The sequence below is a fragment of the Eptesicus fuscus genome, chromosome 23 (assembly GCF_027574615.1).
Source record: "Eptesicus fuscus isolate TK198812 chromosome 23, DD_ASM_mEF_20220401, whole genome shotgun sequence".
Classification (NCBI taxonomy): Eukaryota; Metazoa; Chordata; class Mammalia; order Chiroptera; family Vespertilionidae; genus Eptesicus; species Eptesicus fuscus.
This window is the reverse complement of record NC_072495.1, coordinates 27,357,992-27,371,011: the sequence shown is the minus strand read 5'-3', so window position 1 is coordinate 27,371,011 and position 13,020 is coordinate 27,357,992. Positions and strand designations below refer to the sequence as shown.

The 13,020-nt window shown below is 57.8% G+C and overlaps 1 protein-coding gene across 1 annotated transcript; it reads right to left on the bottom strand.

Annotated features, from left to right (window-relative positions):
* Positions 1-166: 166 nt before the first annotated feature.
* TCTN2 (tectonic family member 2) lies at positions 167-12,781 on the bottom strand. Its single transcript, XM_008157268.3, has 18 exons — positions 12,548-12,781; positions 12,287-12,394; positions 11,832-11,908; positions 10,730-10,925; positions 9,642-9,742; positions 9,219-9,415; positions 8,401-8,527; positions 7,178-7,319; positions 6,441-6,506; positions 6,083-6,217; positions 5,750-5,827; positions 4,691-4,771; positions 3,853-3,964; positions 2,982-3,088; positions 1,930-2,080; positions 1,263-1,385; positions 1,034-1,122; positions 167-669 (listed from the first exon to the last, which is right to left on the bottom strand). The coding sequence occupies exons 1-18, from the start codon at positions 12,627-12,629 to the stop codon at positions 566-568; spliced, it is 2,076 nt and encodes a 691-aa protein (XP_008155490.2). The 5' UTR covers positions 12,630-12,781; the 3' UTR covers positions 167-565.
* Between the last annotated feature and the right edge of the window lie 239 nt (positions 12,782-13,020).

Below are 13,020 nucleotides of genomic sequence, written 5' to 3'. Positions count from 1 at the left end.
TCCTGGCAAGGCTCGCCGAGGAGTAGCTGTCCTCCACTGAAAACCGGCCTGTTTTTAACGAGTGGACCCTGTGATCCTTGTAGCTAATCTTTTTGAGGTCTTCCCATCGATTCCACAGAAATATTGGGTGTCCTGAGAAAAAATGCATACACACGTTGGATAATTATAAAGGCAGTGTTTATTAAAGTACATTTCATTTTCAGAATTGAGCTGTCAGCTGTTAAAGTGTGCACACATTTTTTGGGACACTGTATATAAAAAGTTGAAGAAATAATTGACTCTCTAAGGTACAAATAACACATGTGGACCAAAGCTCCTATGACCTGAGTAACATGGGATAAGCTAACGCCCCTGAGAACCGGGAGGCAGCCCGGACCCGTGCACGTTGCTCCGTCTGGTCCGGCAGCGAGACGCCGTCTGGGGAGCCCGCAGGGGAGTGAAACCCACCGGGCGCTGGGCAGGCGTTTCCCGCAAAACAAAAGCCTCCCCTTCTTAGAGCTGAACGCGGAGTGCAACCGACCGCCGGGGGGACGTCTGTGGTCTGGGAGGCCCGGCGTGCGGAAGCTCAGGCCCTGCGTCCTCTGGCCCAGGGGTCGCTGAGGAACGCGGCCACGGCGGAGAGGAAGGCCAGCAGCAAGCCCGTGGCCACACACCGGGCGTAAGGCTCCCCTGCAAGACGGTGAGTCAAGTAAGCGACCCCTTCCGTCTCCACTTCCTTGTAATTACTTAGATGGAAACAAGCCAAACCACTAACAACCATCTTGTTTTAAAATTGGTTTTTAGAGAGAGAGGAAGGGGAAGGGAGAGAGAGAGAAACACTGATGTGAGAGCAAAACATCCATCGGGGGACTGAGCCCGCCAGCCGGGCATGTGCCTGACCGGGAATCGAACCGGCAGCCTCTCGGCGCTCAGGGCGCCGCCCCGCCCGCTGACCACACTGGCAGGGCCTAGCGGTCATCGTTAGGTGGCAGCCTGGCCGGTACGTTTTTCCTTGTTAAACTTCCGCACACAGGACGTGATCGGCTGCACCCACCTCGGTAATGCCGGGTCCAGGGGTACAGGAGCTGCGGCCAGCACACGTCGTTCCTGTCACAGTCATACTCCGTGAAGTTGACCTGGAATCTAGAAGGCATTTTAGAAGATGGCAGTCGCTGCAGCGACTTTTGGTGAGAAGTATCAAAGTTGGTTAAAGAAATACACTTATTTTCAAAGACCTATATCTTTCTGCTTCCTAAACACTACCAACCGGGTCAGTGCCCTACCTGGTCAGGGGCCGGGGTGGCTGGGCAGGGACCTGAATGAACTGGACGGAGGCGCTGAGGGCGAAGAGGCCGGCCTGCTCGCACGTCAGCCCGCACTGGGGCCGCCAGGTCACCGAGGAGACCCTGGAGGGAGATGGCACAGGCAGCACGCCGGCTCGCTCGTCACCTGAGGACATCAGGCGACTGACGGCAACAACATGACCAGGAGTCTCTCAAAGACCTCACCCTGCCGCCCTGCGGGGCTCAGTGGCTGAGCGTCAACCTAGGGACCACGAGGTCCCGGTTCGATTCCCGGTCAGGGCACGTGCCTGGGTGGCAGGCTCCATCCCCAGTGGGGGTCGTGCGGGAGGCAGCCGATCCAGGATTCTCTCTCCTCATCGATGATTCTCTCTCTCTCCCTTTCCCTTCCTCTCTGAAATCAATAAAAACATATTAAAAAAAAAAAAGTTACCCCGTTTGTGTTACGTGAGTTTTCAGATGTTCTCGCAAGGAGAAGCCTTACACAGAGCTGTTGCCATGACCAACACGGGCGACGCAGGTTCCCTTTTCCCACACGTAGCTAATAACTGCGATTTGCAAGTAAGCCCTCGGCTTCTAAGCCGCGTGTCCCTGTTCCCGGGCGCCCTCCCCGCTCCTGCCTCTGAACCCCTCAGGCAGCGCCTCACACCTCTTCTCTGCGCCCAGGATCTCCTGCTGGGGGACCCCCTCCACCGCGCCGGCCTCCCAGGTGAGGATGCGGACATGCAGCTGGGCAGGAACCTCCGCGCAGGCGCCGTTCCCGCTGCCGCCAGCCGGGCCTGCGCCTGGGTCGGGGGCGGCTGCGTTTGGGGAAGAAAAGTAACAGTTTTTCTACAATCCCCGGATGCCATAAAAATGGGAAATATTAGACCGGAAGCACGTTAATGAGGCTGCCATCTCTAAGGGGCTCTTAGGACGGTGGTCCCCCTTGTGTCCGAGATGTTTCCTTATAGGTTGTCAGTCACTGGAATTTTCGAATCCCTGGCCCTCGTAACACCACGAGAAATCATGATTTGGTTCCCGGTCCTCACTGACATCTACCCAGAGTCTTCGCAGAAACGCCAATCACTGCAGTAAAACGCTCGGAGTTGTGGGAGAGAGATCCCAGCCCGCTGGGTGCGGGACCTCAGGGCAAGTGGGAGGCAGCCCTGGACGGGCGGGCCCTTTGTGCGTGGGTTTGATCCCCGGTTAAGGGCGCGAACCTGGGTTGCAGGTTTGATCGCGGCCCTGGTCAGGGAGCGCTCGGGAGGCACCCGATCAACATGTGCTCATGAACAGTCACCTCTCTGCCTCCCACCGCCCCGGCCCGGCCCCCAGCACTAATCCGCTTTCGGTCTCCAGTTCTGGACGCCGCTCAAGGGTCTATCACCTTTTCTTTTAAGTTAACAAAACTGCTTTTTTAAATCACCAAGGCAGGTCTCAACTGCCCATATTCCTGGGACCAAAAACAATGCAAACTGAAAAGCAAACCCTCACTCCCACCCACTCCACTTCCTACAGACACTGCTGGCTCCTAACACCGCGGGGCAACTTGACCTTCGTGGGGATTTCCTTTTTCAGAAACAAAAAAGGCATCAGGAGTAAGAGATGAGGAGTGTCAACCCCAACAAGTGTCGCTGAGCCACAGCAGAGACAGCCGACCTGCGGGGGCTCTGCAGTCCCGCAGCCACGCCCTCCTGGCCCAGCGCAGCCCCCACTTACGGACGATGTCCAGCCAGCCGTCACTGAGGTTCCGGTAATCGGAGTTGCCTCTCGCTGCCACGTGAGTTGCATGAATTAATGAATCAAGGATTTCCGCCGCCTTGTTCCTGCGAGAGAGCAAGGCATTTCCCAGTGCGTGGCCGGCAGCTGGTCTCGCCCCCAAGTCCTGACTCTCGGGGTCTCCAGGCCGCCGGGGGTGGGGGGTGGGGGGTGGGGGGTGGGTTTCCTTTCACAGATGAAAATGCTTCGGAACCAAACAGAAGTGACGGCTGCACATCATGAATGTACTAACTGCCCCTGACCTGTTCACTTTAAATGACTGACTCCAGAACCTGAGCCTGAACCCTAGCCCTAACCCTAAACCTAACTTTAACCCTAACCCTAATCCTAATCCTAACCCTAACCCTAGCCCTAACCCTAGCCCTAACCCTAGTCCTAAAAAAATAAATAAAAATAAATGACTGACTCCGTCACGTGAACCTCACTTCAGTAAAAAAGGCAGTGCGTGCGTATCTAAAAGTGCACGTTCCCAACACACCCGCCAGTGGGACGTCCTTTCTGCGCATGTGACAGGGCGTGAGCATCCTCACGTGCCGACCCCACCGCTGCACCCGGTGAGACCCTGATTCTGGCTCTGGGAGCCCTGGGTTCCAGGGGCCCAGCAAACGCCAGCGAGGAATTTGCGTGAATGTGGGTGCAGTGGCGTTACCCCTCCCTTCACGTCTGCATCACCCTGAGTGTGCGTGTGTTCATCACACGCTGGCTTTCCCACCGGCTTTTATTCACACCCTAACTTCTCACATCACGTTGTCTGGGACTTCCTGTTAAGCAGACCCCTGGGGGCGCAGGAAGTTGCGGGGACGGCACTCACCGGAGCCGAGTGCAGTTCTCCTCGATGCCCACCTCCAAGAGGCACCCCGAGAGCGCGTTTTCCCCAAACAAGACGGGTCTGAGGGGCGCCGATGCGCACAGACCCCTCCCGGCTGTAAAATAAAAACGAGTCCGCCCTCTTACTATCCGCGCTAAACAAAAGGAAAGATCCGCCTCCCAGTTCTCCTTGAGGCCTGGCCGGTGTGCTCAGCGGGTTGAGCGTTGTCCAGGCACCAAAAGGTTACCAGTTCGATTCCGGGTTGTGGGCTGGATCCCCAGTGGGGGGCGTGCAGGAGGCAGCCGGTCCATGATTCTCTCTCATCACTGATGTTTCTCTCTCTCTCCCTCTCCCTTCCTGTCTCTCTCTCAAATCAATGCAACTATTTGTTAAAGTTTTTCTTGAGACACAGAGAGAAAGCGACAAGCAGAGCGAGTCCCCGGGGCTGGGGAGCGGAGGCCGCTGCTCGGTCCCCCAGGCTGAGCACGGCGCCCTCGGGACCCCTGGGCCGGCTGGTTCCATCGGAAAGCGGAGCCTGTGCAGCCGGGGTGGTGGCCACCGAGCGGGGGTTTTCCCTCGTTTGGGACAAAGCTCTTGTCTCCACCGAGGGCTCCCGCGACAGGGACCCGGGCCTCCCCGGCCCCACGCGTCCCTCTCCTACTGACGCCCAGCACCTCGGGCGCAAACCACGTGACCATCTTAACAACCACGACGACAAAGCACGAGAAACCCCCTCCCCGGCGGCTACGTAAACCAGCTGAACCTTAAAGCACCGCGCACTCGTTCCATCCCAAACGGGGAACAGGCCCGGCTTCCGAGGGGCTGCCTCCCAGCAGGTTACCTGGCTGCCAGAGGCTCAGGGCCGCCGCGGGGTCGCTCCTGCCGGCGTGGAGGGCGCGCACGGGCCTGCCCAGCTGGTAACCTGGACGCACAGGAAGCGGGGGGTCAGGCGACGGCCAGCGCAGCCGCCAGCCCGTGGGGGAGCACAGGGGACAGCCGGGCGGGGCTGCGGCCTTCACCTGCTCTAGCGAAGATGCCCGTGTGACTTAGAGATAAATGTTAAAGGGACTCGGGAAGGGGACGAGCGGGCAGGTGCCCGTGTCGGGTCGCTCCGCTGAGCAGGCCGCTCAGTGAGTCCTGGTGAGGGACGGGCAAGGGGCTCATCGGAGGGGCTGGTGAAGCAGGCGCAAGCCGAGGAGCCCCCCACTCCCCAGCGGGTCAGCTCAGCCCCAGGCCGGGCCAGGGCCCGCTCCCAGCCATGCGCATGACCCAACCCCCACTTCTGGAAGCCCCTCAGACACCTCCCCGTTACGGCCACGGCCCCACATAACCGTGACACCAACACCAATCGCCTGGTGATCTATTTGCGCAAAAACACAAAACGTATTCTTTCTGAAAAAGCTCATTTAAGTCCAGCCGGCGTGGCTGACAGGAGGTCACGGTTCGATTCCCGGTCAGGACACACGCCCGGGTTGTGGGCTCCATCCCGTGTGGGGCGTGCAGGAGGCAGCTATTGTTGATGATTCTCTCTCATCAATGTTTCTCTCTCTCCCTCTCCCTTCCTCTCTCTCTAAAAATAAAAAAAAAACACACATTTATTAAAAAAGAACCACTTACTTCAGCAACATTTTACCTGTTTTATCTCTTTTTCAAAAACCAGGAGCTAAAGAGAATGGCTAGCAATTTATAGCAGCTTGCTACTATCTACGACACTTTATGCCAAAACCACCCACCATATTGCCACTGGAAAAAGAATACAGTGTCACCAGCGAGAAGAGACAGGGCGGACCACAAGCTAACACCGGGCCGTTACTCGTCATCTCCCGATCCCTGATGCCACGGGGCCGGAGTGCTGGGCCGAAATGCTTGTGAGCTGGGTGACTGGCAGGTACTCTCTCACCTGGGTTTCCAGACCTCTCCTCCTCGTGGCCGCTGTTATAGCTTAAAAACTTCACTGTGAACCTCTGCGTCAGGATTCCTAGAAAGAAAACGAAACGGAAAGGAGCCGGGCCCTGTCGCACTAGGAAGCGATGTCGCCCACAGTGGGGTTCTCTTTCCCCGGCAAATGCATTTTGACAAGCAAACAAACCAGCCTTTTCTTACGTCAAATCACAAACACAAATAACAACAAGTCCGCCTTTGTCTAATGTGCTGTAATGATGGGATCGTGAAGAAAGAGGGAAAAAACACCCCACTTAACCACGGAAGCCGCCTCGCTGCCCTCCCCCGTTACCTTTCTGGTGGGCATGGAGCGTCGCCCTGATAACCCTGACGTGTATTTCGCTGATCGTACGGTTATTCCATCGGAAGAGATAATGTCCTTCCACGGTCACGTTTCTGGGGGCTGACCCGGGAGGTAGAAGTGTTTCTGCGAAGGAAAGAACGCTTTATCGGGGATCCGCGTCCCGCCGCGGGGTCCGCAGCTCGGAGGACACGCCCCGGTGGCGGTGGTTAAAGACAAGACTAGGGTGTCGGCGCCTGCAGCGGGCGGCTGCCGCTCACGGCCGTGTTGTAGCCACTGCACTGAGATCGACGCAGGAAGAAGTGAAAATGGTCCTCAAAAATGACATAGACACGTGACCCTGAAATACCTGTGCCGGTGACGACCTGGCCCGGGTCAGCTGCTTCCTCGTAGGTCACGTGCGGGATGACGATGCCTGAGAGAGACACGGATGAACCGTCCACGGCGCCGTGGCCTGGAAGTGAGAGCCTGTCCCGCAGGTGTGGGCCCTGCCCGGCCCGGCCTGACCTGTGTGCCAACCCCTCCCCCACCTCCGAACACCACCGCGGGGACCCCCTGTGGCCGGCCCCCAGTTACAGCTGAGGAGGGTCAGCGACAGGGTCTGGAAAGTCACTGTCCGGGGAAGAGCCGGGAGCGGGCAACGGGCAGCCCCTTTGGAAAACAGCGTGGTTAAGTGACCGCACGACCCCGCGACCGGACCGCGAGGTAAGTATCCCAGAAATGGGAACACGCCCGGCCGCCTGGCTCCGTGGCTGAGCCCCAACCTAGGAGCCAGGAGGTCAGGGTTCGATCCCTGGTCAGGGCACAGGCCAGGGTTGCAGGCTCCATCCCCAGTGGGGGGCGTGCAGGAGGCAGCAGGTCCATGATTCTATCTCATCATGGATGTTTCTCTCTCACTCTCCCTCTCCCTTCCTCTCTGAAGTCAATAAAAATATATTTCAAAAAATAAAATAAAATAAAATAAAAAACCGCCTTCCTCGATGGGAGTTCAAGTATTTCCAGGCGCTGCAGGCGGGGACTGCTGTTCTCAGGCGATGAGCGCTGACCTCGCCCTCGGGCCGTGCTCTGTCCGGCCGCAGCGCGTACCTCCCACGGTGCCGGCCTTTATCCCGGCGTCGAGGACGCTGCCCGGTTCCTGGTAGGCGTCGAGGTCAGTGACGCAGCGAACGTCAAAACTCTGCAGGAATCCCACCGGGGCGTCCCGCACACACTGCCCAGCCAGGGTCACCTGGGCGAGGGGAAACCCAGCACTTAGCACCCGGTCTGATCAGCGAACACGGGCAACGTACGGAGAGGGTCTCCCCGCGGCCGCCGCGCCCACTGCTGGGTGCGCCTGGCTCGCCCCCTCGCTGGCGGACAGTCTAGCCCAGTGGTCGGCAAACTCATTAGTCAACAGAGCCAAACATCAACAGTACAGCGATTGAAATTTCTTTTGAGAGCCACATTTTTTAAACTTAAACTTCTTCTAACGCCACTTCTTCAAAATAGACTCGCCCAGGCCGTGGGATTTTGTGGAAGAGCCACACTCCAGGGGCCAAAGAGCCGCATGTGGCTCGCGAGCCGCAGTTTGCCGACCACGGGTCTAGTCCAACGCCTGGGCAACCTGCTCATCAGCGTGGGAGCGGATCCCAGTGAGAACCATTCCACGGAGACCAAGCAGCCCCCGCCCCTCCATCTCCTTCGCAGAAACACGATCCCACTCACGCCGCTGCCCCCCTCGCCACCAGGTTCTGTTAGAACCGGAAAATGGGCTCCTGTGAACAGCAGAGACATGGCTGTGAGACGCCCGTGTTTTTGTTCCCACAAATAGTTCTTCCTTAGAATTCTGAACTTTAAAAAAAAGGGGGGGTGGATTTCACAGAAAACATTTTCCGGCATTCTGGAATGTATTAAATTACATACTAATAGCTCACTAGCACGGGGCTGTGGGGGGACGGGAGCAGCTGGAAGAGGTTAATGGGGGGAAAAGGAGGACCTATTAATACTTCCAGCAACAAAGATTTAAAAAACAAATAAAACATGACAGTGGCTAGGACACTAACAGAAGTGAAGGAGTTACCTCGACGGGAATTTACAGACTGTCTGGTTTTGTTACGTTCACGCTGAGCGTTAGCCAAGACAGGGGCTCCTCTAAGAGTGACTATGGAGACACATCCAGACGCCATAAACCGCGGGGGCCCAGGAGACCCAGCGGGAAGAGTAGGCCGCTGAGGGGGTGTTTTTAAGAGCAAAATGCGTTAAATGGAAAACCGGGGGGGGGGGGGGGGAACAGCGAGAAAAGGCTGCAGCACGCCGCTGGAACTCGTCACCTGAGGGACAGTGAGGTAGGCCTGCGCGGCAGTCATCACGGGGTCTCCCTGTTTGTACCCCGAGTCCGACATGTCCTTCGGGTCAGCGTGCAGGTACGCAGCAAAGGTGGTGGGCTGCCTCGGGGACCTGGAAGTCAACGAGAAAGATGCTCAGTGACCGACACTGTCAGCTCTTACCTGCCAAGCGCCACTGTTCACTGGCATTTCATTCTTTTTACAGAGAGGAAGGGAGAGGGACAGAGAGAGAAACATCAATGATGAGAGAGAATCACTGATCGGCTGCATCCTGCACACCCCACACTGGGGATCAAGCCCCCACCCGGGCCTGTGTCCTCACCAGGCTGACCTCCTGGTTCATAGGTTGACCCTCAGCCACTGAGCCACACAGGCCGGGCTTCTCTACTTTTTTAATCACCAAAATGATATTTGTACTAAATGCCACCGAACTGTCCACTTTAAAGTGGTTAATGGTTAATTGTATGTCACGCGGATTTCACTTCAATAATAATAATGATGCTGTAAAATGTCAACAATCCAGGGAGGCGAGGAAAGTTAAAGCCCCCCATGAGCCTCGTCTCCCCCCCTCCCCCATCGTCACCATGAACGTGGTGCTGCATCAATCAATTAATCAATTTCTTTCCAGTGAGGCCCGATCCTTCCTGACGCAGAGTAAACCTGCTAACCGGAGTGTGGGATGGAGTCCAGAACTGGATCATTTAAGCTCGTTGCCTTCGGCGAGGTCGCCTGAAAAATGGGGCCCACATTCCCGTCCCGGGGCCCCGAGAGCAGCGCCCTCCCCGGCAGCCTCGGGCACTCACACCGCCCCGTGGTGGAAGTAGCCGAGGAAGGGCGAGTTGGCCGGCGGGGACTGCACGCACAGGAACGGGAACCAGCCCGGGGCCCCGGGCGCCCTCCGCACGGAACAGAGCTGATCGAAAGGCGGGCTGACGTCCCCTCCGAACACGCCGGCGAAACAGGCCTCCCGGAAGAGCTGGGTGACATCGGGGGAGCATTCCTGGAAGGAAACAGGAAGGAGCAGGGAGCACCAGGAGGTCACAGGTTTGAGTCCCCGTCGGGGCACATGCCTGGGCCGCGGACTCGATGCCCGGTGGGGGGCAAGCAGGAGGCAGCCCCTCGATGTTGATGTCGCTCACCCAGGTTCCTCTCTCTCCCCCTCTCCCTTCCTCTGTCTCCGGAATCGATAAAAACGTATTTGAAAAGAGGAGAAGACGTGAGCGCACCTGGTCGCAGCAGCAGCGCACGTCGCAGGCCCCGGCGGTGAGGTTGCAGGGGCACGGGCCCAGAGGCCGGTGCACCTGGTCGGGGATGGCGGTCACGTTCTCTGCGAGGAACAGAGGAGCTCAGCCAGGAACGGCCCCCGACCGAGCACCGCCACGCTCTGACGCTGACCACGAGGCCGAGTCACGTCCCACAGACCCCGTTCCCCACCCGCCACAGCCAGGAGCCCCGCCGGGAGCTGTGCGTAAGACACAGCGGAAGCCCAAACGTCAGAAAATATGCAAAGTGGCCCCTCGACATGAGCACCTCTTCCGCCCTTAGCACGCTGCCATCACGTGACAGGGAGAACACAGAACCCTCTCCTCCCGGTGCTTGCTGTCAGCACCAGCCGCCGTAACAAAAGCTGGGAGTGGCTGGCGCGCCTCCACTGAGAGATTAGCTGAATGAAAGCACGGCATGTTCACACAGTGGAATATGACGCAGCTGTTCGAAAGAACGAGGCGAAACGAGATGTATTCATACGGAGCAATCTCCAATTTGTATTTAAATCAATTAACTAGTTATCAATTATGCTATTGTTTGATGACATCATGCTATTTTTTTTTAATATATTTTATTGATTTTTTTACAGAGAAGAAGGGAGAGGGACAGAGAGTCTAGAAACACTGATGAGAGAGAAACATCGATCAGCTGCCTCCTGCACGCCTCCTACTGGGGATGTGCCCGCAACCAAGGTACATGCCCTTGACCGGAATCGAACCCGGGACCCTTCAGTCCGCAGGCCGACGCTCTATCCACTGAGCCACACCGGTTAGGGCCGTGCTATTTTTTAAAAGGTGTAGAACAGTGCCCTGGCCGGCGGGGCTCAGTTGGTTGAAACATCATCCCCAACACCTGTCAGGGCACATACCCAGGTTGCGGGTTCAGTCCCCAGTTGGGGCATGTACAGGAGGCAACCAATCCATGTTTCTTTCTCACATCAATGTCTCTCTCCTCTCTCTCTCTCTCTCTTCCTCTCTAAAAAAGAAAAATTTAAAAAATCAATAAAAGCATATCCTCAGGTACAGATTTTAAAAAAGGCTCCACTTGCCTGATGCGCTCTGGGCCAGAGAAGAGTTGGCGTAGATTTCCACTCGAATGAGCAGGTGAGCGAGGCAGGCGGAGTTGCGCGACGCCGACACCAGGAGGGTCTGGACGATGCAGGGGGCCTCCGGGAAGGAGCCGGTCTCGTTGGAGGAACAGGGTGGCAGGGCCCTCTTCAGCCTCACCGTCACGTCCCACGCGTTCTGGAAGGAAACAGATCGCCGTCCCTGTCGGCATCTGCCGTTGTAAGAACACCTATCGGGAAACACAACCACACCCCCCTGGGCCCCGGGTCACGGCACAGAAGGAGAACTGGATACAAAGAGGCCCTGATTCCGTTCCGTGCCACCCATCAACCTTCGGCCCCACGCAAACCCGACTCCCCCGCTCCAGTTCACCGTAACAGAAAGCAGCGTGTGCAAACTCGGAGAAAGCGCACACAGGTCTGGAAGTTAACGCGGTTTGTCTAGCCCCGTTTTAGTTTACCATCCTAGCAGCGGAAGACGAAAACACCAAAAAGTAAATAAAAAATTTTAAAAAAGGTACTGAAAACAGTACCTGGGGTGCAACGTCTGTCTTTCTCATCCTCTATAAACCCTAGAATTGCCCTGGCTGATGTGGCTCAATGGATAGAGCATCAGCCTGCAGACTGAAGGGTCCCGGGTTCAATTCCGGTCAAGGGCACCTGCCAGGGTTGCAGACTCGATCCTCAGTAGGGGGCGTGTAGGAGGCTACCAATCAATCATTCTCTCTCATCATGGATGTTTCTCTCTCCCTCTCCCTTCCTCTCTGAAATCAATAAAAATATATTAAAAAATAAAAATAAACAAACCCTAGAGTTGATGCCTTGCACATACTAGGCACTCAATCAAACGTTTATTAAATGGAAGGGTTGGATGAGGTCAGTGGTTTAGAGAGCTTTTGTGAGTCACACAATCATCGATAATCTGATGGAAGCTGGCACCCCTCTCCTGAGAAAAACGCATACCCGCACGTGATTCACACTCCATTTCCGAGGGCCCTTGCAGCTCATCCAGGGACCCCAAGTGAGAGCGCACTACCCGTGGGTCCCGCAGCGGCTCCGGGGCAGGTTGTACCTCGGGCCTTACCACATTGGGGGTCACAGTCAGACTCCAGTCTCCCGTGTCGTTGATCAGCACGTCACACGTGGGAACTGGCAAGGATCCTGCAGGAGGCGAGAATGCAGGGCCGCACTGGCCAGCGGCTAAGGGGGTGCACTCCCCGAGATGGAATCCGCCCTTTGCAAGCTGTGGGACTTTGGGCGAGGGACCACCTCTCTGAACCTCAGTATCCCCATCTGTCTCATGGGACTAAAATGCTGCTGTTTTTATTCCGACAACGAGGTGAATGCCCGCCATTATGGCCGCGAGCTTTCTTGTGGGGTCGCCTCTGGCCCACATCAGCCCCCAACCCCATTCCCCATCCTGACTTCCCAAGTGGACAGCGGCAGGGGACCCCCGGGGTGCCACCTCCCGGGTTTCCTCGGCCGGCCCGGCCCGGGTCCAATACCCACCCTTCCCACCGGAAGGGCCGGACACTTTACCCGCCTGGTCCTGCAGCAGGGACAGGGACACGGCCACGTCCTCGGTGCCTCCGAGCAGGGACGCGCTGACCACGGGGCCGGACGCGCGGATGAAAGAAGGGAGGAAGGCTAGGCGGGCGGGAAGCGGGCAGGGAGGAGTTAGTCGCCGCAGAGTCCGTGCCTACGCGCGTGCTCCCCGCCTGCTCGGGGGTGACTGCGGGTCTGGCCCCGTAAACGCCTCGCCTCCCCTCCCGGCCCGGCAGGCCCCGACCCCGGACACACCCAGGTCCCCCCACAGCGGCCTCAGGACGCCCAGCAGAAGGAGGAGCCCCAAGAGCAGAGGGGCCGGCGGGGGCAAGCCCATGGCCGGGACCTCGCCGGGCCCGCCAGGCCGAACCGCGCCCGCCTCAGAAGCCGGGAAGCGCCGGGATGCCGCGCAGAAGGCCCCGTCGCCCCTCCGCCGCCATCTTGTCAAGCGAACGCCGGGAGCTATGGCAACCACCAATCGGCCGCCGGCCTGCGGAGCGTCGCGCCGGGATTGGACCGGAGGCAGAGAGCCCGCCCCCGGCCCGGCCTCAGCATGCCGGCCCCGCCCACAGCACCCTGGCCCCGCCCACAAACCTTGCGCTCACCTGAAGGAGCAGGTTCCCGCACAGACTTGATGCCCGCACTGCAGAGCGAGCCCCAATACCCTTCATCTGTATGGGGACGGACCAAAGGGGAGGCTGCATGGCCATGATTGTGGTGTTGTGTGT